The sequence below is a fragment of the Parasteatoda tepidariorum genome, chromosome 9, assembly GCF_043381705.1.
Source record: "Parasteatoda tepidariorum isolate YZ-2023 chromosome 9, CAS_Ptep_4.0, whole genome shotgun sequence".
NCBI classification, from domain to species: Eukaryota; Metazoa; Arthropoda; class Arachnida; order Araneae; family Theridiidae; genus Parasteatoda; species Parasteatoda tepidariorum.
The window spans coordinates 40275723-40301941 of record NC_092212.1 but is presented as its reverse complement, the minus strand read 5'-3'; the positions used below and the strand labels follow the sequence as shown (position 1 = coordinate 40301941).

At 29.8% G+C, this 26219-nt stretch overlaps 1 protein-coding gene across 1 annotated transcript in view; it reads left to right on the top strand.

Moving 5' to 3' along the window:
- LOC107452802 (alpha-tocopherol transfer protein-like) overlaps positions 1–16790 on the top strand; it is a gene marked incomplete in the record, with an annotated part of 20300 nt that extends 3510 nt beyond the window's left edge. The window contains 4 exon segments of the mRNA XM_043047266.2: positions 9650–9887; positions 13214–13407; positions 14334–14444; positions 16141–16790. Coding sequence (XP_042903200.2) covers positions 9650–9887; positions 13214–13407; positions 14334–14444; positions 16141–16332 — 735 coding nt within the window.
- Positions 16791–26219: the final 9429 nt, after the last annotated feature.

Here is a 26219-nt window from a genome sequence, read left to right as displayed (position 1 = left end):
AGAACGTTACAACAAATGGAGTATATATATACAATACGCAGTTTTTCAGACTTTGCAAGAAAGTATTTATGGAAATTGAAGTTGGTTGTACAGTGCACCAAAAAAAACAGACCACCTTGAATAACTTTTGATCTAATGTTGGGATTTTCACGATCCAGGACTCAATCTTAATAGCACGAGGGGTGACCTCAAATATGCTAATTAATAAGTGCAGACTATTAAGTTGTGAAATCAGATACAAAAATGTACTTTCTCCGAATAAACATACCTTTTTTTCAGGGGTTCGGATGTCTTACCTCCTACCTCCAATATATAGGAGGTAGCCGCAATCTGGGAAAAATGGTTCCCATAGTTTCGGTCAGGAGAGAGCTCCAAAGTTTAAACCCCTTAATGTTAACTTCGCTAAACCTCAAGAACGTTTTAAGCGAATCGAAAATTTTTTACACGCAATTATAAAATTCGTTTATCCAAAGATAATTCCATGCAAAAATAATTTTTAGTAAATATTCATTATTTTTCATTATTTTGTTTTAGAATAGTACAAAATTTACAAATAGTACAAAATTTTAGAATAGTACAAAATTTACAATAGTACAAAATTAGAATAGTACAAAATTTACAAGGTACAAAATTTGAGTGAAATTGGTTGAATAGTTCGAATAGGTTGAATAGAATCAAATTTTAGATATCTGATTTTTCAAGGTGGTCCATTTTTTTTTTCTTTCATTGCTCACTGCTAGGTGGCTGAGCGATAGCGCCTCGCGCTGTCATGCCACAGGTTCCTGGTTCGATCCTGGGGCCGGGCAAGGTTGACTCAGCCTTTCATCCCTTCAGTGGGTCGATAAATGAGTACCAAGCATGCTTGGGAACTAAACACTGGGGGTTCCGTGTTCGGCTGACCACCTGACCGGAACATCTGCGCTTGAGCCCCAGAGCCCAAGGTCAAGAGAACTGAGATGGGCACAGTAGGCTTTGGCCCTCTATTGGCTGTCGCGCCACTGAGTTTAGTTTAGTTAATTGCTCACTGTACAACTTTATTTCTGCACTATAAAAATTGTTTATGTATCTCAACATCAAAAATGATGGCAACCACTTTACACCTAAATGTTATTGTGAAACATCATACACAGCTTTTAGATCTTTATGTTTCACCACACTAAAAAACAAGGATAGTTTTTGGCATAGTGTATCACCAAAATGCTGTTTTAACACTACTTAGTGCAAAGTTTCCGCTGCCATTTTTGTAATTCAGCAACATTAAAATTTATAATTATAGTAAGCTTTGAAACACATAAGAATCCGTTAAGTTATTTTTTACTATACAATATAAAGAAGAATATATTTATTAAGAATGCACACATGCAACATTTCTTAAAATAAAATTAGTTTGTTAATCAAGCATACACACAGCACAGCGATAATATTAATCTGAATTCTCAACTAAGCTTAACAAAACCAAAGCGTTTAAAAATTAAATATTATAAAATTATTACATACAATTGAAAAATTATCTAATCTTCTTATGATAATATAATTATCTTTATTATGCAAGTAAGCATGCATAATAATTATCTATTTCTGCTTCTGCAAAATGTTCAGTAGCATACGAGACAAACTTTCACTTTCTCCTGCTCGATTTGTAAACAATCTACAGAATTGTCTGATAATTTCCAAACGTACGCCAAACCTGGCGAAAATAAATCTTGAAAAGAATAAATATATCTAAGCATGGTGTAAATTTTCTTTATAATTGGCGTTTAACGTAAGGGGATATAGTTATCGACTATGTCAACCTTCGTCTATCAAAAGGTACATCTAGATCGAATCAAGTTAACGCGTCTTATATACTACTGATTTGGTATTTAATATTTGTAGTGGTAGTTACGCCACAATATATATAATAGTGAATTAATATTCAATATTATTAATGGGAATTACGTCACATTACTCCCCTTCCAGAATTTTATATTTGATAGAATTAGATGAGCGAATACCACTAGATAATTAATGCTGCTTAATTATTTATATTTCACTCATTATTTTTTTATTAAAGGGTAATTTAGTAGTTTTTTATCCACCGCTATTTCTAAATAATTCGTAGGCTTATATAATTCACCACTTTATAGTAGTTATGTCATGCTATACCTTTTAAAAAGCAAGCAAAATTAGTCAAATATTTGCAAAATTTAGTTTATAGTTATTCACTGTTTTTTTTTTTTTAATTATTTTGGCGTGTCCGGAGCATTTGGCATCTCTTTCGACATTCCGTCGCGAGTTGTTGTTTACAGTGCAATTAAAGATCATTTCTCTATCAAGAAATGATATGTCCAGGGGTTAAGTATTAACTTGAAATAAAGTATTCATTTACACAACTTTTAAAGTTTTTCCTCGCTAAACTCAGATAGGTATTACATTACCAGAGATGCCAACTGCTCCGGACACGCCAAAATAATTAAAAAAAAAAAACGGTAAATAAATGCAAAGTAAATTTTGCAAATATTTGACTAATTTTGCTTGTTTTTAAAAAAAATCTAGCATGACAAAACTACTATAAAGTGGTGAATTATATAAGCCTACGAATTATTTAGAAATAGTGGTGGATAAAAATCAACTAAATTGAATTTGTTAACCCAAGAATCACAATTAATAAACTACCACTTGAAAATAATTATTCGCTGTCCGGAGCAAGTTGGCATCTCTGCATTACAGCTTTTGCACCATAGTTTTTATCACCTTTCATATTTACCCTATGAATTATTACATGTTTGCCTCGTCCTTTTGTCCGATTAAGACCCTTGTTTTAAACTGAAATTGCCCACTTTAGAAACATGCCATGATGTGACACCGAACTTGAACACCAATTTTCTGATGAGATTTCTTCGAGGGTCTTCATTTAAGACGTCTTTAGCAGTCAAAAGAATAAAAAGATACTACGCCTGTCACAGGAAACATTCGGATATATTCGAACTCTTTCTGCCACAAACCACCTTGAGAGCCCAGTCTTTGAATCATATTACTGCCCTGCCATTTCGTGCAAAAGACAACTCTATCGTTTTAATCCACAGATTAGGTAAGTTAGCCTGCTTAAGGTGTTCTCTATCCCTAACTCATAGAACGTTACAACAAATGGAGTATGTCCATTCACTTAAACCAGAGAAAATGTGCTTTTATCGAAAATATCATAATCCATAAGGGGCCATTCAAAAAGTACGTACATCCCGAAGGGGGGAGGGGATTTGCTATTTTGTACGGTTTTGTACAATGGGGAGGGGGAGGTATTATGCAAAGTACGTACATTATAAGCATGCACCAAATTTAAATTTGACTTTTTCCTACACATGTATTATACATATGTTTGTTCTTGTATTTTTTTTTCACACGGCGATCACTTGTTAGAATGAGTAATCAACCACGAGGAACTTTTCCATCATTATTTTTATCTCAAACGTTGGAGCCAATTGTAAAAGCTGCTGTTAATCAAAAAATAAGCTTGAACTCCATCACAGAAATACCATACGATGCAGCACGCCCATCGGTAGAAGGTGATATTAAACGCAAAATTCGTCCTACTTGTGGGACATATTTTGCATCTTTAACTTGTTTGAAAGATCACAAGAAAATATGCAAATCTTCTTTGCAAATCAACAATGTAAGACCAGTTCGTGTTGTAGCTCGTCGAGCGAAAGAACTTTTGGTCATCCTCCGAAACCAGGAAAACGAAGATGATGCAGAATGGATCGAGGATGAATGATCTCGTTGATGAAGATAATCTAAATTTTTCATCAGTCGCAGACAAGAGTAACGCTGAATTGATGTCTCTCGAGAAGCATTTGAAATGTCCTTGGGAAAATACTGTAGATTAATTGTATTGATTGTAGAAAATTATTATGTTGATCAGATAAGATTGTTTTATTTATTGATTCAAAGATAAAGTTGGGTGTTATTGTTTAAATAATTTAAATGAATAAATTATTTTAAATAAATATTTAATTTTATTTAAAACATAATTATCTCAATTTTTATGAAAAAGGGGGTAGACTAAAAAAATGTACCTACTCTAAGGGGGGGGAGTAAGACCTTATGTACGGTAATGTACAAAGGGGGGGGTGAAATTTCTCCATTTTTACGTACGTACTTTTTGAACGTCCCCTAAACTGGACTAAAAGCGTTATGATGAGACGTTGTCCTGTCCTTTCATCTTGATTTCAAGAAGAGGGTGCAGTGCTGTAGCGTCTAATATTGTAATTGTAATGTAATAGCGACTAATATTGTTGTTGGTATTGTAATAGCGACAAATACTGTTATTGTATTGTAATAGCGATTAATATTGTCTAGACAAATATGAAATATTTTAAAATTAGAATCAGGTTAAACGGAACCTTAAAATTGATTCTAATTTGATAATTCGGAATCGATAATTTGAATAACGATTTTTTGAGCAATTGTTTTGAATCACTAAGAAAAATCGGCGGATTCGAATGAATCGATTCAAATTAACGAATAAGAATAATAAAATTAATACATTAAAATAAATCAATTAATTTTTGAATCTTTACTGCCCACAGCGATAAAATAATTTTAATTGAAATTTATTCACTTTTTTTTCATAACGTTAAAAAGTTTCTTCAATTTATTTTTTAAGCTGTTAATAATGTTTTGTAATTAGTTTTGGCACAGTGAAATCGATATTAAAACAAAAATGTTCACTGTTCTTTTCTTCTGTAAAAAAATGACCAAATAAAACGATATACTATACTGGTATGGCGAGTCTAATATATAAAAAAATGTCTTGTATGCATGTCTTGCCGAAAAAATGTCTTCGAAAGTGTTTCATATTTTGGTTATTGAGTGCAGAGTGTAGTAAAATGCAATTTTATCATTTATTATCCGTAAAGGAACAAAATCAAATTAAAATGTTTCTTCGCTGTCTATAGTTATTCTTTATCATATTGATCGTATTGCTGATTTTCCATTAAAGTTCCATAAATAATTAAAAAATTTAGTTACTAAGAAAGGATTATAAAAGAATTGGTTTATAAAAATTTTACAAAATAAATGGAATTAATCTATAAAACTGGTTAGAAAAGAATTATAAAAATTTAATAAAGTTAATAAATGCAAAATTTTTTATCAAAATTGTTTGCTATTAATCATAGTTGGCTCAGATAACAGATCTATTACGTATAATAGAACTGTTATCTGTGACTCAAAATCAACGTTAATGAATAAATAGAATTTTATCATTTCTCGCAAATCAACAAAAAGCAAAGTAGTGAAAAAAGCGTCAAATGAATATACGAACAAATTTTACTTCATTTAAAGCAAATATGCAGTTCAAGTTTAACTAGGTTCATTAACTAGGTTAAGTTTAACTAGCTTCAGGTTAACTTGGTTCCTAGATTTTTATCTAAATATTATCTAAATATCTGAATTTGCTATTGCGTAGTAATAAATTTAAATAATAAAAAGATAAACGAGTTAAATGACTTAACATCAATTGAATTAAAACACTGATTCGCTTTAACACAGTGATTTGAATCAATATATCACTCTAGTGATTCGAATCTGAAATTCAGTCCTCAGGTTTATTTGTAATTGGATTAGTGAAATCGAAAATGATTGGTTAATAAATATTTTACAAAATAAATAGAATTAATTCCGATAATTCGGAATTATTCTGAGTTTTATTTTTTAGAATTTCATAAAACTCTCGGTATCAATTCGGAGTATAGATACGTAAATAAAAATATTTTTTAAATCTTATTGACTAAAACTGTTGCTATATTTGAAATGTAGTAATTCAATCCTTTAATTTCGGGTAGTGACCAACAAAAAGTGTTCCACTCATTGACATTAAAATAAATGTATGCCCGTAAAGTTAGGCTGACCATAAAAGTACATGTTGTTTATTTATTTATTTGTAAAATGTAAAAACATTGGCTATGAATTGAAGAATTATCGTGAAAGCCAATTTCAGTTCGGGCCTTGGCATTGTTTGAGATTCAGTTGATTAATCGAATCAAGGCGAACAATGGAACGGGGCGAAATAGTGTAGAGCTACCATACATCTGTCGGGGAGTGAGAGAGTTGTTTGTTATTTGTCCGTCGTCACCAATGTGGAGAGACTGCAAGAGAGATGTTCTTTAGCACCGACTGTGTTCGAACCCGGACTTTTGTGTCCCTATCATAATGCTGTAGGGAAATTTTATGTAATAACCGTATAAATTAAGTGTCGGCTATGCTAATTTATCATAAGTTCGTTATAGTTACGGTCCCAGGGCCTTTTTTTTCAAAGAACAGAAGCAGGTTATATTAATTAATTTTCAACTCAGCTAATTTTGCTAAAAATCCTTTCAATTATGGATACTGACTATAAACTAACGGTCAATCTCCGAATTCTATAGAAATATAGTATTTGTAATAGTAATACGGAAATATAGTAACTGTAATAGTAATGCGGAAATATAGTAATTATAATAGTAATACGGAAATATAGTAATTGTAATAGTAATACGGAAATATAGTAATTGTAATAGTAATGCAGAAATATAGTAATTGTAATAGTAATACGGAAATATAGTAATTGTAATAGTAATACGGAAATATAGTAATGCAGAAGTATAGTAATTGTAATAGTAATACGGATATATAATAATTGTAATAGTAATACGGAAATATAGTAATTGTAATAGTAATACGGAAATATAGTAATTGTAATAGTAATACGGAAATATAGTAATTGTAATAGTAATACGGAAATATAGTAATTGTAATAGTAATACGGAAATATAGTAATTGTAATAGTAATACGGAAATATAGTAATTGTAATAGTAATACGGAAATATAGTAATTGTAATAGTAATACGGAAATATAGTAATTGTAATAGTAATACGGAAATATAGTAATTGTAATAGTAATACGGAAATATAGTAATTGTAATAGTAATACGGAAATATAGTAATTGTAATAGTAATACGGAAATATAGTAATTGTAATAGTAATACGGAAATATAGTAATTGTAATAGTAATACGGAAATATAGTAATTGTAATAGTAATACGGAAATATAGTAATTGTAATAGTAATACGGAAATATAGTAATTGTAATAGTAATACGGAAATATAGTAATTGTAATAGTAATACGGAAATATAGTAATTGTAATAGTAATACGGAAATATAGTAATTGTAATAGTAATACGGAAATATAGTAATTGTAATAGTAATACGGAAATATAGTAATTGTAATAGTAATACGGAAATATAGTAATTGTAATAGTAATACGGAAATATAGTAATTGTAATAGTAATACGGAAATATAGTAATTGTAATAGTAATACGGAAATATAGTAATTGTAATAGTAATACGGAAATATAGTAATTGTAATAGTAATACGGAAATATAGTAATTGTAATAGTAATACGGAAATATAGTAATTGTAATAGTAATACGGAANTATATACCGCAGTTTTTCAGACTTTGCAACAAAGTACGTATGGAAATTTTGAACTTGGTTGAACAGTGGACCAAAACAAAACGGACCACCTTGAATAACTTTTGATCTAATGTTGGGATTCTCACATTCTAGGACTCAATCTTAACAGCTCGAGGGGCTAATTAATAAATGCAGACTAATAAGTTGCGAAATCAGATACAAAAATGTACTTTCCCCGAATAAACATACCTTTTTTTCAAGGGGCTCAGATGTCTGACCTCCAATATATAGGAGGTAGCCGCAATTTGGAAAATATGGTGCACATAGTTTTGTTTAGGAGAGAGCTCCAAAGTTTAGATCCCATAATGTTAATTTTACTTCGCTATACCTCGAGAACGTTTTAAGCGAATTGAAATTTTTTTACACGCAATTATAAAATTCGTTTATCCAAAGATAATTCCAGGCAAAAATAATTTTTAGTAAATATTTAATATTCTTTATTTAGGAATAATCGAAAAAATTTTGACTCGTAAGATATACAATTTTTTGCATCATTTTAAAGAATGTACTTATATATAGCAAAATGCAAAATTTGAGCAAAGTTGGTCGAATAGTGCCTGAGAAATCGAACTTTAAGTATCTGACTTTTCAAAGTGGTCCGTTTTTCTTTTTCTTTTTTTCTTTTCTTTTTTGCATACTGTACAACTTTATTTCTACACTATTTTTTAAAAAAAAGATTCCGCACTTTTTAAAAAAAAAAAATTTTACTAACATTTTAGTGTATCTCAACGCCGAAACTGATTGCAACTACCTTACACCTAATTGGTGTCGTGGAGCTTTTGGATCTTGATGTTTCACTACACTGAGAACCAAGAATCATTTCTGATGTAGTGTATCACCAGAATGTTCTTTTTACACTACTTGGTGTAAAGTTTCCGCTCCAATTTTGGTATTCAGCAACATTAAAATTAATAATTATTGCAAGATTTGAAACACATAAGAATCCGTTAAGTTACTTTTTACGATACAATATAAAGTAAGAATTATTTATTAAGGTATGTATGAAACATTTCTTAAAATAAAATTAGCTTGTTAATCAAGCATACATTCACCACAGGGATAATATTAATCTGAATTCTCAACTAAGCTTAACACAACCAAAGCGTTTAAAAATTAAATATTATAAAATTATTACATGCAATTGAAAAATTATGTAATCTTCTTATTATAACACAATTTTCTTTATTATGCAACTAAACGTGCATGGCTTTCACAATAATTATCTATTTCTGTAAAATGTCGATTTGTAAACAATCTACAGAGTCGAGTCGTCAGATAGTTTCCAAACGTAAACCAAAACTGGCGAAAATAAATCTTGAAAAAAATAAATACATCTAAGCATGGTGTAAATTTTTTCTTTAATTGGCGTTTAACCTAAGAGGGTATAATTATCGACTATGTCAAACTTCATCTATTAAAAGGTACCTCTTGATAGAATCCAATATCCAATATAAATTCTATTTTTCGAAGTTCCTAGCCCATAGGGCTATCTACTTTTCCATCGAAGATATGTAGCAATAAGGGAAGATGGGGTTCGATGAGCGATTACCACTAGATAATTCATGCTGTTTAATTATTTATTTTTCGCTCATTATTTTTTATGGAGTTATTATTATCGACTATGTCAACCTTCATCTATTAAAGGGTACCTCTTGATAGAATCAAGTTAAAATGTCTTATATACTAGTGATTTAGTATTTAATATTTGTGGTGGTAATTACGTCACATTACTCCCCTTCCAGAATTTTATCTTTGATAGAATTCGATGAGTGAATACCACTAGTCGTTTAGTGCTATTTATTTATTTTATATGGAGTTATTATTATCGACTATGTCAACCTTCATCTATCAAATGATACCTCTAGAGAGAATCAAGTTAACATGTGTTATATACTAGTGAATTGATATTTAATGTTTGTAGTGGTAGTTAAGCCACGAACTATACCCTTTAACGTGTGAATAAGCCCCCGATTAAGTATTAACTTGAAATAAAATACTCATTTTCACAATTTTTAAAGCTTTTCATCACTTAACTCAGATAGGTATCACATTACAGCTTTTACACGATAGTTTTTATCACCTTTCTTATTTACTCTCTTATCCGATTAAGAGCCTTGTTTTAAACTGTAGTTATCCACTTTAGAAACATGCCATGATGTGACACCGAACTTGAACACCAATTTTCTGATGAGATTTCTTCGAGGGTCTTCATTTAAGACGTCTTTAGCAGTCAAAAGAATAAAAAGATACTACGCCTGTCATAGGAAACATTCGGATATATTCGAACTCTTTCTGCCACAAACCACCTTGAGAGCTCAGTCTTTGAATCATATTGCTGCATTGCCATTTCGTACAAAAGACAACTCTGTCGTTTTAATCCACAGATTAGGTAAGTTAACGTGCTTAATGTGTTCTCTATCTCTAACCCATAAGTATAATTTGATGGAGTATGTCCATTGACCTAAAACAGTGAAAATGTGCTTTGATCGAAAATCTCATAATTCATAAACTAGACTAAAAGCGTTATGATGAGACGTTGTCCTGTCTTTTTATCTTGATTTCAAGAAGAGGGTGCAATGCTGTAGCGACTAATATTGTTTTTTTTTTTTGCCGTATGACTGTTTAGGCAGTGGGGGTGCAATTGTTCCTGTCTTTCAGTGGCGCCATCTATGGCCAGGAATTCGACTTTTGTCACGCCATTCACACAACCCGTTTATAGGGCGGGTCACATTCACACACAAAGGAGAAAGGACATGGAACACACAGAGAGGGAAAGAAACATCCATGCCTTGACCGGGATTCGAACCCAGGACCTTTCTGATGCAAGGACAGTTCCCTGCCCCCTACACAGGCCGGTCGGCACTAATATTGTAATTGTATTGTAATAGCGACTAATATTATAATTGTATTGTAATAGCGACTAATATTGTTATTGTATTGTAATAGCGACTAATATTGTCTAGACAAATATGAAATATTTTAAAATTAGAATCAGGTTAAACGGAACCTTAAAATTGATTCTAATTCGATAATTCGGAATTGATTACTTGAATAACGATTTTTTGAACAATCGTTTTGAATCACTAAGAAAAATCGGCGGATTCGAATCAATCGATTCAAATTAACAAATAAGAATAATAAAATCAATACATTATAATAAATTAATTAATTTTCGAATCTTTACTGACCACAGCGATAAAATAATTTTAATTGAAATTTATTCACTTTTTTTTTATAACAAGAAAAAGTTTCTTATTTTTTAAGCTGTTAATAATGTTTTGTAATTAGTATTGGTTTTTTAATTTGCTGTAGGTTTGTCAAAGTGAAATTGACACTGAAACAAAAATGTTCACTGTTTTTTTGTTCTGTAAAAAAATGGCCAAATAAAACGATATATTCTACTGGTATGACGAGTGTAATGTATAAAAAAATAGTGCGTGGAGGAAGTTAAACTTCGCAACCTGCGACGTTAATTGTAGAAGAATCAGCAGTCGTAGAAGGATCACTAGTTCTATTCAACGACTCTTTTTCCTGCTCCGCTCGCTTCCGTGTTCTGTAATCACGGTAATATTGTGCAATTTTTCTTTTTTGAACCAGTGGAAGTGCTTGCCTGGAAAACGTATTTATATTAATAATGTATGTGACTGCGTCATAATGTAATTTCAGAAGAGAAAACCTAACAATCAATTGATATTCACAAGAGACCTACCTTGACATAACCTTAAATCCGTCGCATTGTCCGTGGAATTGTTTTCACTCATTTTTTACAATTGTTATCCACTAAATTTGAAAATAAAAAATACTACCCTATTAAATTATATGTGTATCAAAACAAACTAAAAAAATATTTGTAGAAAAGCAATACTTTTATGACTTTTATTATTTTTATGCTAGTGAGAACCAAAACAATATGGAAATGAATGAGGGAAAACTGGATCCTACCACGTGATTTCCCGGTCAATAAAAATGTAGCGTTAAACGTTTAACGCAACCTTGTTGGAAGTCGCATAAGAAGTATAACTTCAAAAAATTTCGTCTTTTATACAAAACAGATATCTTTGAACGTGTTTTATATTTTAGCTAATAAGTGCAACGTGTAGTAAAAATGCAAATTTATCATTTATTATCCATAAAGGAACAAAATCAAATTAAAATTTTTCTTCGTTGTCTAGTCATTCTATATCATATTGACTGCATTGTTGATTTTGCATTAAAGTTTCATAAATAATTAAAAATTTATTTACTAAAAAAGGATTATAAAATAATTGGTTCATAAAAATTTTATAAAATAAATAGAATTAATCTATAAAACTGATTAGAAAAGAATTATAAAAATTTGATAAAGTTAATAAATGCAGCATTTTTTATCAAAATTGTTTGCTATTGATCATAGTTTACTCAGATAACAGATCTATTACGTGTAATAAAACTGTTATCTGTGACTCGAAATTAACGTTTATGATTAAATCGAATTTTTTTTTTTAATCATTTCTCGCAAATCAACGAAAAGCAAGGTGAGTGAAAAAAGTGACAAATGAATGTAAAGACATATTTTACTTAATTTAAAGCAAATAGGTATTTTAAGTTTAACTAGGTTAATAAAAATCTAAATATTTGAATTTGCTATTTCATAGTAATACATTTAAATAATAAAAAGATAAACGAGTTAAATGACTTAACATCAATTGGATTAAATCACTGATTCGCAATAACACAGTGATTTGAATCAATATATATCACTCTAGTGATTCGAATCTGAAATTCAGTCCTCAGGTTTATTAGTAATTGTATTAGTGAAATCGAAAATTATTGGTTTATAAATATTTTACAAAATAAATAGAAATAATTCTGATTATTCCAAATTATTCTGAGTTTTATTTTTTAGAATTTCATAAAACTCTTGGTATCAATTCGGAGTATAGATACACAAATAAAAATATTTTTTAATTCTCATTTACTAAAACTGGTGGTATATTTGAAATGTAGTAAGACTCTAAAAAATTCCATCCTTTAATTACGGCTAGTGACCAACAAAAAGTGTTCCAGTCATTGACGTAAAAATAAATGTATGCCCGTAAAGCTAGAATGACCATAAAAGTACATTTTTTTCTTTTTTTTTTGTAAAATATAAGAACATTGGCGCTGAATTAAAGAAGTATCGTAAAATCCAATTTCAGTTCTGCCCTTGGCGTTGCTTGAGATTCAGTTGATCATTCGAATCAAGGCGAACAGTGGAAAAAGGCGAAATAGTGTAGAACTACTATACATCAGTCGAGGAGTGAGAGAGTTGCTTGTTATTTGTCCGTCGTCACCAATGTGGAGAGACTGCAAGAGAGATGCTCTTCAGCAGTGACAGGGTTCGAACCTGGACTTTTGCTTCCCTAACATAATATTGTAAGGAAACTTCATATAATTGCCGTATAAATTAAGAGTCAGCTCTGCTAATTTATCATAAGTTCGTTATAGTTACGGTCACAGGGCCTTTTTTTCAAAGAGCAGAAGCAGGTTATATTAATTAACTTTCAACTCAGCTAATTTGGCTAAAAATCTTTTCAATTATGGATACTGACTATAAACTAACGGTCAATCTTCAAATTCTACGGAAATATTGTAATTTTAATAGTAATACGGAAATATAGTTATCGTAATAGTAATACGGACATATAGTAATTGTAATATTAAATAATAAAATAGTAATTGTTTTCTTTATTTCAGGGAAGTTTGATCCTAATGTGTGTAGCTTTGAAGAGCTAATGCGATTGGATTTCTTAATATTTGAAACTCTTCTAACAAACCCTGTAACTCAACTTTGTGGAATAACCATGATTTGCGATTTGAAAGAATTTTCAGCGGAGAAGTGGTCTGAGTTTACACCTTCAAGAATTCAATCCATCTTCGAAATATATGACGTATTCGATATTTTGTTTTACATAAATAATGAAAATTTTATATTTAAAAAAGTCTTCTGTATGGCAATCATAGGTTGAGGTCTCATTGAGATTGCTGTCAGAAAGAAGGAGGTTCATCTTGTGGTTGCCAGACAGTATTTTTAACAGTCAAAATTATATTTCTGAAAGTTTTAACCCATTTTAGGCCAAGCGTAGGAATTTTATAAAATGTGGTATTATTTTCATTGAAATATGCTTACATTACATTCATTAGGACACAAAAAAATTTCGTGTATGAAAAATTATCTTTTATTTGAGAAATAAAATGGTGCGAATGGACACCATTCTCCAGATCAATGATCAAACCATTTAGTTAAACGCTTGTTTTCTTATGAAATTTGTATCATTTATTTTTTTATTTTCTGACTTGAAACTTTAATCATAAAAACATATGATAAATCTCAAAAGGAATAATTATACATTTTCAAAAAATTTCATGTGTCAATAAACGTTTTAAGTTTTATAAAAAAAACTTGAATAGTTTAAAAATTTCTCAACAGAAAGTGTTTGCTCCAATTGAATTACTAATAATTTATGGATGTCTTAAGAACCTTTGACAATAGCAGAAAAATAAAATTCGTGAAAAATATACGTCGCAGTGTTAAGAAAAAAATATTTATTGAAATGGTGCTTTCGCACACCTTTGGCCGAAAATGAGTTTAAGAATGTCATAAAAAACATTATTCATAAACTGGAAAACTTAATGAATGCAGTCTTAAATATAAAATTACCAAAGACTCTTACTAAATGAAATATTAGCTGGTTTGATTTTAACTTGACAAGATAAATAGGGATCTAGTGATGCTGATAAAATTTCGAATCGTTTGGTCTTGACGTGTAAATGTACATAAAATTCGGAAGACTTAATAGAAATTCTTACTTTTTAGCGATCGTTGACGCTGCGCATCGTTGCTGGACACATCCTAAATGCTCCAGTTATTATGAATTCTCTGTACAATTTGTCCCTCAATAGACTGGATCCTGGACTTAAAGAAAAAGTAAGTTGCGAATTGAACAAGTAAATCTTCTATCTTCCAAAACTTGATCAAGAAATTATTTGTATATTAGATTTTTGGTGCTATTATAATTTACTTTACAGTTTAATATTGATTGTGTTTTAAAGTGTTGCTGCAGTTAGTGAAGGAACTCAATTAATTGTTTACCGCTTGTAGTTTAACTAAATAAACTCCTTGCTTAGCAAACGTTCTGACTGAGTCACTAACCAGCTAACAATATCATCATCAAGATCACCATCCAACTAAATCAACAAGTATAACAGCAACAAATCACTTAGTAAATTAATAATTAAATCACTAACTAAATAACTAAATCATTTACGTAATCACTAAAACAGATCTCAGAACTGATTCTTTCAATCATTAGTTCCCTCACTGGTTCATTCATTTAATTATTAATTTAACGGCATCATTAAATCACTAATTGAATTACTGAATATCTAACCGCATCGATGGATTGATTTTTGCAAATTATATCACTAGTTGTATCATTAAATCGCATACTAAATCATTAAAAACGATTTCATTAACTGAATCTCTAAACCAATGACTGAATCACTAAATATCTAGCATTAATAACATAATAAGACACTCCAAACATTATAAGACACTCTTTGGATTTCAAACTGTTCTACAGTACACGGAGAGAAAAATTCTGGTTAAATTATCGCACTGTATGGTAATGATATTTCTGGTAAAAGAAATCTCAATTCCAGTAATAAAACCAAAATATATGGTATTTATGAACCATTAATTTGGTAATTTTTCCATCCAAATGGTAATGGTTTACCGGAAATTCTGGTTCTCAAAATTATAATTCATATTACCAAACGTTAAATAAGAAATACTAAACTGAAAAGTAAATTTAACCAAAGCATGGTACATTTAACCGAAGCATGGAAAAGTAAATTTAATTAAAGCATGGCTTTAAATCCATACTCTAAGGCATACTATAAAAATACTAATTTTTGCTACATTTACCAAATTTTATCATACATTAGAACAGTATATTACGAGGCTAATTTAATCAAAATCATTGCCTACGTGCATTTGGTGTTCCCATAGAGCCAGAAAATCGGTAAATTTAAGCACACTCTGATAGTTTTGACCATAGTTTTTTTTTTCTCTTTTCAAGAATTCATAAATAAAGAAAAACTTTGTACGTAACTTTATCATATTTCTTATGAAGATGAAGTAAACTAAAAATAATTTGAATTAACTTAATTGAAAATAAAAACCTAAACAGACTCATTTCTTTCAACAACAAAATTTTGGTTTACTTTAATTTTTGAATTAATATTGTAATTTTCATGATACTATAATCAGTTTTATCTGTTTGCCGAATTAAATTATGCTTTTAATCGCTCTTAATCATTCCCAAAAACAATTGTTTTGAAAATCGAAGTTTCCGTGTAAAATAACTTCTATTTTGTTTCTAGTTTATATATTAACTTCTAGTTTAACATATTTTAACTTCTAGTTTAACATATTTTAACTTCTAGTTTAACATATTTTAACTTCCAGTTTAACATATTTTAACTTCTTGTTTAACATATTTTGACTTCTAGTTTAACGTATTTTAACTTTTAGTTTAATGTATTTTAATTTCCAATTTAACATATTTTAACTTCTAGTTTAACATATTTTAACTTCTAGTTTAACATATTTTAACTTCTAGCTTATATTCCATCCAACTGGTGAGTGGGAGGAGCTTCATTCACAGATTCCAATGAAAATTCTGCCTGAAGAATACTTTGGTACCTTACCCTCATCTGGACTTGTCAATCTGTATGATTTAATCAACAGTAATGAAGACTACTTCTTTGAACTAATGCGATACGGAATAACTCCGGAATCGGAGCCTTTATAGTCATAAAGCAGAAATATCTAGTCATTCAGCAGATTCCACAGAAATATCTAGTCATTCAACAAATTCCACGGAAATATCTAGTCATTCAGCAGATTCCACCGAAATATCTAGTCAGTCAACAGATTCCACAGAAATATCTAGTCATTCAACAGATTCCGCAGTAAATTGTACCTGAGGAACATTTTGGAATTTGCATCACCTGAACCTGTCTACCTTTATGATTAAATAAACAGTAATGTAAACTACTTTTGACAAATGCAATGGGGAATAATTCCAGAATAGAGGAATTTGGAGTGAGGAAAAAATCAATTCGTAGATATGGTAGAAGACAGACACAAGTCAGATTTAATAACTGTTCTTGAATATTAAAAAAAGATTTTATTCAATAATTACTATTGGAAGTAGATAAATTAGTTATTTGTAATAATATTGGTTAATAAAGAAGTGAGTCAAAGAAATGGTAAAAATTTATGTGTTTTAACAACGAAGTTTAAAAATGGAATTAATAGAAGATACAAGTGAATTAATACACTGTTAAAAATTCGGAGTCACGTTGCAACAAAAATTGGTATTCATTTGCCGGTTACATAAAATGGAGCTTAATTTTATCATACTTTGGTATTTTCGCTAGTTCCAAATCTCAGTAGAAGGTTACACCAAAAGTAGGTGTTTTGAAGAAACAAAAGAAATTTCCTTATTTCTTTTATATTTCATTATTTCTTTTTTTTTACTTTCATTATTTCTTTTTTTTATTTTATAAAAGCAGAGGAAGATTGCAATATTATTAGGTATTTTTAAAATGCTCAAATGCAGGCCAAGGTTTCTACGAGGCTCATCCAGAAAGTAAGTTTCCCGAATTTTTTTTAAAAAAAGAACTCCCACTTTCAGTAACATATTTGTTAGCAACAAGTACAGCAATGTTTAAGCTATTTTTCAACATAGCCACCACTAGAATTGAGACACTTGTCGTATCGTGGGATCAACTTTTGTATCCCTCTGTCATAGAACTCTGTCACCTGTGAATGGAACCAGTGTGTGATAGACGTCTACCGTTACTGTGACACACAGCGCAAATTGTGACGTGCCATTCAAAACAAGAGTCGTGGAATGCTTACTGCAGGTGTTGAGCTCCTCTATGACAACAATGCTTGTCCACATACGGCATGATGTACAGCAGCTGTTTTGACCTAATTTGGCTGGGAGTTGTTTGATCATCCACCCTACAGCCCTGATATTACTCCCAGCGATTTTCACGTTTTCTTGCACCTCAAGAAATTCCTGTCCTCCGGTGAACGTTTTGGCAACGACGGAGAGCTGAAGACGTCTGTCACACGTTGGTTCCATTCACCGGCGGCAGAGTTCTACGACAGAGGGATACAAAAGTTGATTCTACGATACGACAAGTGTCTCAACTCTGGTGGTGGCTATGTTGAAAAATAGCTGAAAAATTGCTGTAATTGTTGCCAATAAATATGCTCCTGAAAGTGTGATTTTTTTTAATATAAATTAGGGAAACTTACTTTCTGGATGCGCCTCGTATTTACCGCAAAAAAACTATTTACCGTAAGTAGGTTATTTTAGAACATACCTCTAGCCATTTTATACCGCCAACCAAATTTAAAAAGGCAACTTTAAAGAAATGAAATTGAATTAATGCAAATAAGACATTTACCTACCTAAACAAGTTTATGCTTGAAACAACATGCATTAGTCGTCCCCGATACACCGAAACCGAGTTGCAAAGAAAACATGGCATTGTAAACAAATATCGCTCCGTTTACAGTCACCATCTAAGCTTTGAGTCTTTTACCAAATTTTGGTGCAGTCAGTTGCACCATGGAAGTATTTCTCGATCACACTTAACAATTTATGATATAACTAAAATAAAATGATCTTTCATTTAACTAAACTTTGGAATTATTGAGGAAGAACTGTAATCGCACTTATTTGAAGCAGCTTTCTTCTACGTCCGCATGCTATCAGAATGTTCTGATGGGCCGTTAAGCTTGAACCCAAGAAGGCTACAAATACAAGTAACTCTGTTTAACTGATGTTCTTTTCTATTTCTCCTGTCCCAGCGTACTTTCCAACTGTGTAAATCTCTGTGTAATGTTCTATTAAACATGTCATTCTTCGATCCACTGATCTCTGAATTTCATTACAACGACAGGTATAATGGGAAACTTTGCACCAAATACTGGTGAAAAATTTACCGAGTTTTTTTGCAGTGTAGTGGTTAAAGGAATTAATAGTGGATACTAATAGTAGCAATTTGCTGCAACACCGTGATAATAAATGTAACATTTTAACATAATATTCCAATAAACTACCTCACTCAAATTGTACGAAAAGAATGAGTGACTTACTAATATAAAATGAACACCTTTAAATTATGTAAGAACCAGTCTTGTATTTTGAAGCGACATAAATTTAAAAAAAAAAATTTCAACANTAAGTAGGTTATTTTAGAACATACCTCTAGCCATTTTATACCGCCAACCAAATTTTAAAAGGCAACTTTAAAGAAATGAAATTAAATTAATGCAAATAAGACATTTACATACCTAAACAAGTTTATGCTTGAAACAACATGCATTAGTCGTCCCCGATACACCGAAACCGAGTTGCAAAGAAAACATGGCATTGTAAACAAATATCGCTCCGTTTACAGTCACCATCTAAGCTTTGCGTCTTTTACCAAATTTTGGTGCAGTCAGTTGCACCATGGAAGTATTTCTCGATCATACTTAACAATTTATGATATAACTAAAATAAAATGATCTTTCATTTAACTAAACTTTGGAATTATTGAGGAAGAACTGTAATCGCACTTATTTGAAGCAGCTTTCTTCTACGTCCGCATGCTATCAGAATGTTCTGATGGGCCGTTAAGCTTGAACCCAAGAAGGCTACAAATACAAGTAACTCTGTTTAACTGATGTTCTTTTCTATTTCTCCTGTCCCAGCGTACTTTCCAACTGTGTAAATCTCTGTGTAATGTTCTATTAAACATGTCATTCTTCGATCCACTGATCTCTGAATTTCATTACAACGACAGGTATAATGGGAAACTTTGCACCAAATACTGGTGAAAAATTTACCGAGTTTTTTTGCAGTGTAGTGGTTAAAGGAATTAATAGTGGATACTAATAGTAGCAATTTGCTGCAACACCGTGATAATAAATGTAACATTTTAACATAATATTCCAATAAACTACCTCACTCAAATTGTACGAAAAGAATGAGTGACTTACTAATATAAAATGAACACCTTTAAATTATGTAAAAACCAGTCTTGTATTTTGAAGCGACATAAATTTTAAAAAAAAATTTCAACATGATAAGAAATAAAGATCCAAACAGGATCCCATTTCCTTTTCTTTTTTTCTTCTTTTTTGTTTACATTCGGGTGTTTGTTTTTTTTTTTTTTTTTTTTTTTTTTTTTTTTTTTTTTTTTTTTTNTTTTTTTTTTTTTTTTTTTTTTTTTTTTTTTGTTAATTTTTATTATGAACATAATTAAACAATGGAAGACACAATATTATCATATTGAGACATTTTTATTTTACAAGCCAATAATCAATTATAAATCGAAAATTTGTAACAAATTTAATGAATCATTTTTCTTTCGACAACCACTTCCTCAAACTGTTACTCCAAAATTACTGCACCTGTCAAAAACGCTGAGCAACACGGAAACAAACAAAAAAAATCACACCTCATCAATCTATCACGGTAGATTTTACAGAAAAGTTTACCTGAAGAATACTTTGCATTTTCATCATCCTACTCTGTCGACCATCATGATTAAATAAACAATAATGTAAACCAGTTTGTATTAATGCAATAGCGATTAATTTCGAAATCGAGGCATTTGGAGTCATAAAATAAGTTATCCAACGTAAATTTTAAGTGAAGAATATTCCGTCATCTGAATATATCAACTTTAATGATTAAATCAACAACAATGTAGACTACTTCAGACAAATGCAATATGGAATGATTCCAAAATTGAAACTCTGTGTAAGATAAAGTAGAAATACCAAATAATTCTCCTCAGATTCAACTATAAATTTTACTTAATAAATATTTGGAAATAGCACGATCCGAATTTTTTCTTTTAATTTTTTTTATAACCGTCGTTGAACAGCCGACCCAATTTTTGAGTTTACTACTAAATATGTTCAACTCCGTAGACTTGTAATTTTTACCCCATCCAGAAGACAAGGGAACTCCTGTATCAATTATTGGGAGAAATTTCGCCTTCGTGGAGGACTTTTTGATGGGACTAACCCGCATTTGCGTTACATGGAGAGGAAGACCATGAGAACCACCCACGGTTAGCCTGACGGCAAGGGGACTCTAACCCATGATCCGTCTACCACTGAGGATATTTCACGTCAGCACTGTGGTCGGTGCAAGCCGGATGCGGAATTCGTATCGAACAGCCATCGCCGTGATCGAACCCCAGTTCACCTCATTGGAAAGCGAACGCTCTATCCCCTGAGTCATCGATCTGGATTTGCCCACCTTTAGAAAAAATTCAAACATATAGTTTACTACTAATGTAGTAAATAGTTAACAATATTAAAAACTACGCCATTCATTTTAAGTTTTCGAAAGTTTTTGCCCCGAAACATGCAATTTTTAGATAAAATCATTTTTCACGAATATCGTTTCATAAAATAGGGTCACAAATTTTGCATTCGAATTCTATCTTTTACTAAAATGACAGTTACAAAAAGTCCTGTTTATTAAAACTTGTTGTGAAATTTGAGATGCTTATAAATACTGCCCATTTACTTATAAATTTGCTTAAAAAGTTAAGTTTTTAGTAGCGTCTGTTAAGTTTTTAGAGGTATCTCTTTTTCTTTCAAAATTACTAATTACCAAATTCAAAATTATCGACACTAGTTAAAGTTTATTTTAAAATAAAACCGGTATTACGGGCGATTTCGGATCAGTCTTCGTATAAATATTCTTTAATTTTTTTAGAAACTAAAAAAAATAAAAAATTACTTTTCAAATCTACACATTATTTGTTATGGCATATTATAAAATGTTTAGCGCGATATTCCGCAAAATTGTATTTTTTTTCCTACGGATAATAGCGTGTGAGTGATACTACAAATTATCTTTAAGGAAATTTTGATAAAATAGGAAGCGGTTTAGATATTTCTCCACGTTTTTTTAAACGTGCCTTTGCCATTTATATAATACTTAGTTATATAAGGAATTTATTATTCATTTTTTATGTTTCGTTTATTTTTTAATACGTTTCGTGGTTATCGAAGTAATTGCAATGTATTTTATTTTACTTGCTGTAAGCTATTTTAGTACCAAATTTTATAAAAGAATTTTAAAATTTTCTAAACTTGTAACAAAAGGTGACCAAGATAGTATTTTCATTATTAAACTTCAATTAAGTGTTACATCCAGCCTCCATTTGATAAAATATAGAAAAATTCTGCTTACAAAAATTTTTTTCAAGAAGTATGCTAAATCAAACTTCGTGCAATTTAGAAACTCTGGTTGTAAAAAATATTTACTTTTTAAACAATCTTTTACTGTTCTGACAATATCTTAACCCTTTTAGTCCTAATAGACATATATATATATCCCAAAAATACGATTTTTTTAAATTCGATTTCTTAGAAACTATTTAATCTATTTCGAAAAACAAATTTTGTATTCTGTCATGTAAAATTGCTTTATTTAAAATTATGTAAAAATTTGCACGCATTAAAATTCAAAATTTTCTCGACTTTTATGAAATAATTAAAAATGGTAAATATTTACTAAAAGTTATTTTTTGCACGGTCTTAGAATAAACGAATTTCATAATTGTGTGCATAAATTTTTTAAATCTCTTGAAAAATTCTCGAGATATGGCGAAGTACTCAAAAATTAAAATTAACGTTAAGGGATAAAAAATATGGACCCCTCTTCTGACCAAACTGTAGCGACCATATTTCCCAGATTGTGGCAGCCCCCTTTATTTTGGGGGTTAAAAATACGAATCAGTCGAAAAAATGTAAGTTAATTCAGAGAAAGTACGTTTTTGTGTCTGATTTCGTAATTTAAAATATCGTCTGCTATAATTAATTTTCATATTTGAGGTCACCCCCTCAAACCATTAAGATCAAGTCCAAGAACGTTAAGTTTCGANATGTAATAAAAATAATATAATAAATATAATGTAATAAAAATAATAAAATATAATAAGTAACCGGCACTTTGGCTACATCATCTGTAAAATTAATTTTGCCCTAGAATCAATTTTTACCGAAAAATATTATTCCGTAATTTTTAAACAATTAATTAATCAGAGTGATTCAGTGATTTTATCGTAATTATTACTGTAAAAATCAGATTTTTTGTTCCGTAACATGTTCTAGTAAAACGTACCGGAGCTGGTGCATTTTTCCGTAATATTATACGAAATTTTTTACAGAGTACTTAAAGATTGTATTTGTCGCGAATATAATAGTCGCATTGTTACAAATTTTAAATACACTTCCCAAAGAATCAATTCTTGCAAAAGAGCGCATAAATCATTGCTAATTAACATGTATATGTGATTGCTAATGAACATGCATGTAAAATTATAATTTATTATTGCTTTTTAAGCAAATATAGTTGATTTCAGAGGTCGTAATTAATTATTTTTTTACTTTTTTGAAATATTTTTAAATGCTCCTAATTCTAAATGGGCAACAAAATACTTTTTGGGGAAAGTATTCCCCAAAGAAAATAATAAACATTGTTCTCAAATATTTTTACAAACTGCCAGAGGTTTGCATGTAGCAGAAAATGAAATTAAGCTGTTTTTTTTTTTACGAAACTATCAATTGTTATCCGATTTATTATTATATGAAACCGATTATTGTTTCCCGATTATCTGAAACAATCCAGACTAAAATTCATGTACAGATTTCACCAGTGGTAGATAAGGATGCTTATCTTGATATTGATTCTACAATATTTATTAAAAAAACACTAAATTCTAAAAAACAATAAATTTTTATCGTTGCTTTTATATAATTTTAACGTATTAGAGCTCATGAGTGTTAAGATTCAAAAGTAATAGCTCATATTAAAACGCGTTTTAATTTTAATTTTTTTTAATAAACTGAGAACAATTTCAAAATATTTATTCATAATCTTCTAAAATTTTAAAACCTTTACACGGAGAGAAAAAATTTGAAAAACTTTTTAAAACAAATTAACATACATTTTATAACATTTTTCGTTTTCTGAAACAAGTAGTTTTGAAAATTTAGTTAAAAAAATCATAGGGGATTATAAAGAAGGCTAACAGCCTTTTTAGAAATTTGAAATACTGACTAATAGCGCAATGCGCTATAATTTGTGTACTTTTTTTTAAAGTTAGGTACAATATTTTTTAAACATGAAATATTTTTCAAACAGGGACTAAACAGTAAGTATCACTTAAAAAATATCCAAGCAAAACTTTGCAAGTGATATATTACTACTTGTAAGTTATAAAAGTACTGTCAACTAATGCTATTCACCGTGGATTTGATTCAATAATTATTTATATTGTTAAATGCAATATTTTTAAAAATTAACTCACAAAATATTAATTTAAAAAGCGATATAGAATATTTTTATTTACCAAATTAAAGTTCTTTCTATCAATTCTATTCAGTAGTGTTTAGGTTGAAAATGTTTTTATGTATTAAGTGTAATATTTTTAACAACTAACTCACTTACAAAAAATTAATTTAACAAACAATATCTAATATTTTTTCTTTACTTTATATAAGGTTGTTTACAACCTTAGCTATTCGCCAGAGTTAAGTTTGAAATTTTTTTAATGTTAAGTGCAATTATAATAATTGACTCACACGCAAAAGTTGTAATAGTATATCAATAACCATCAACATGAAATTTAACATCCAACACAAAACATTAATACTTTTCTTAATATTATATTTACCGTGCTTCAAATCAATATGATTCATCTGTTTTTGTATTGAAGATTTTTTTAAATTTTAATGAAATGTTCTTAATATTTACGAAAGATTAATTTGGAAAACAGTAAGAAAGATTTTTTTTACCTAATATCATATTTTAAGTTGCTTACATCTAATGTTGTTTAACAACGCAATAGTTCAATTTCCTTTAAATATTACAATATTTTTAATAACTGACTCACCTAAAAAATATGGGTACCAATAATGTTGTAAATTATTTATTATTCTTAAAATTCTGACATTGCTTATTATTAGATATAAATGCATAGCCGTATGGTTTTATTTTGAAACAACAAGTTGTGACTAAAATAAGCCAAAACAATGTTATTCCGCCTACTAATAAATTGGTAATGAAATACTAGTTTAGCTATACTACATCAGTACTTCTACTTCAGGCGATAAAGTCGCCAATGAAAAGTCATTTGGCGCAAATAAATTCAATTGTCCATTATTTTTTTTATTATTTAATTTTTTAGGTGACGGCTATTTTTTTTAACTAAATAAATAAAGGAATAAAATAGATGAATTTACTTGCACTGACGAAATAGAAAAGTACCACTTCTTTCTCTTAGACACATTGTCACCCCTACCCCTGAATAATGTTACGAGATCTTTAAATGTATAGTAACTTAATTTATATTTTATTTTAGTTTATTTCTACTGTTTATTTAATTGACTTTTCTTTACTTAAAGCACAGATTTGAGATAGAATGCATTTTTAGTCCTACCCAGTTTTTCGGAGCACCTGCTTGGTGTGCCGATTTCTATATATCTGATCTAACTGCGAAGAAAATGTCAATTAAAATGTTGAGAATAGCCATAGACCAACAGGGTTTAATATGGGCTGATCATTAAGCTCCCCTTTTTTAATTTATAATTGGTTAAAAATATTTTACTTTAGATTGGATCTGTACTCTTAACCTAAGATGATTGGGTTTCAACTTTTATGTGGATGGGGTTTTGTAGGACAGTAAAAAAAAATAATAGAAAGATAATAAATAAATATACAAAATAAATAAATAGAAAAAAATAAGTTGAATTGAATGAAGATGGAAAGAGTTAAGTTGAAAATAATGAGTAAATATTGAAATAAGAGGAGATAAGATTAAAAAATTAAGAAAGAGAGTTAATTGGAAAAATGGAAGGAGTTAATTCAGAAAAATAAGTAGAGAATGAGGTGAAAATTGATGAAGTGGTATTGAAAAAACCACTTAAGAGGAACATGCAGTTTTGAAATAAAAAGAAAAAATGATCTGTTCAAAAACGGTAACTATTTCACGTTTTTCTTTCTCTATGTGTAATACATATTTTAAAGTTATAATTCATTTAGTGCAAAAGTGCTTTTAATTTCATATACATTCCCCTTTCCTTTGATTATTTCAAAAATTGTAAATGAAAGGTGTGTAGGATTATAATTTTGTGTAGTTTAATCTTGTGCGTATTTTCCTATTCTACTGCTTATCACGCCGGCTATTCAACAATAATTAGTTAAAGAGCGCAATTTTTAGCTCAAATTAATTGGCAAGTTATTTCTTTTAGAGACTGCAATCATCAGCAATAAAAAGTTTTACCATACGTGTTTTTTTTCTACATTTTACTTAAAATTATAATCCTTTGACATCATCATAATTCTAGAACTTAACAATGATTTTACTTCCATTGTTTATTATATTATCTTTATCAACGCAAAAAAGACAAAAGACGTTTACAACAGATCTAAGGGCTAAAGCATAATTATGCTCGGCATAGCTATATTAAAAAAAAAACACTCAATATTTCCCTCACAAATATATATAACATTGCATAACCTGACCTTGACGTAAGGGCTAAAAACAAAAACAAACCAGAAAAAAAAACCCGGCTGAGTACTATTAGCTCGTTTTATTAAGT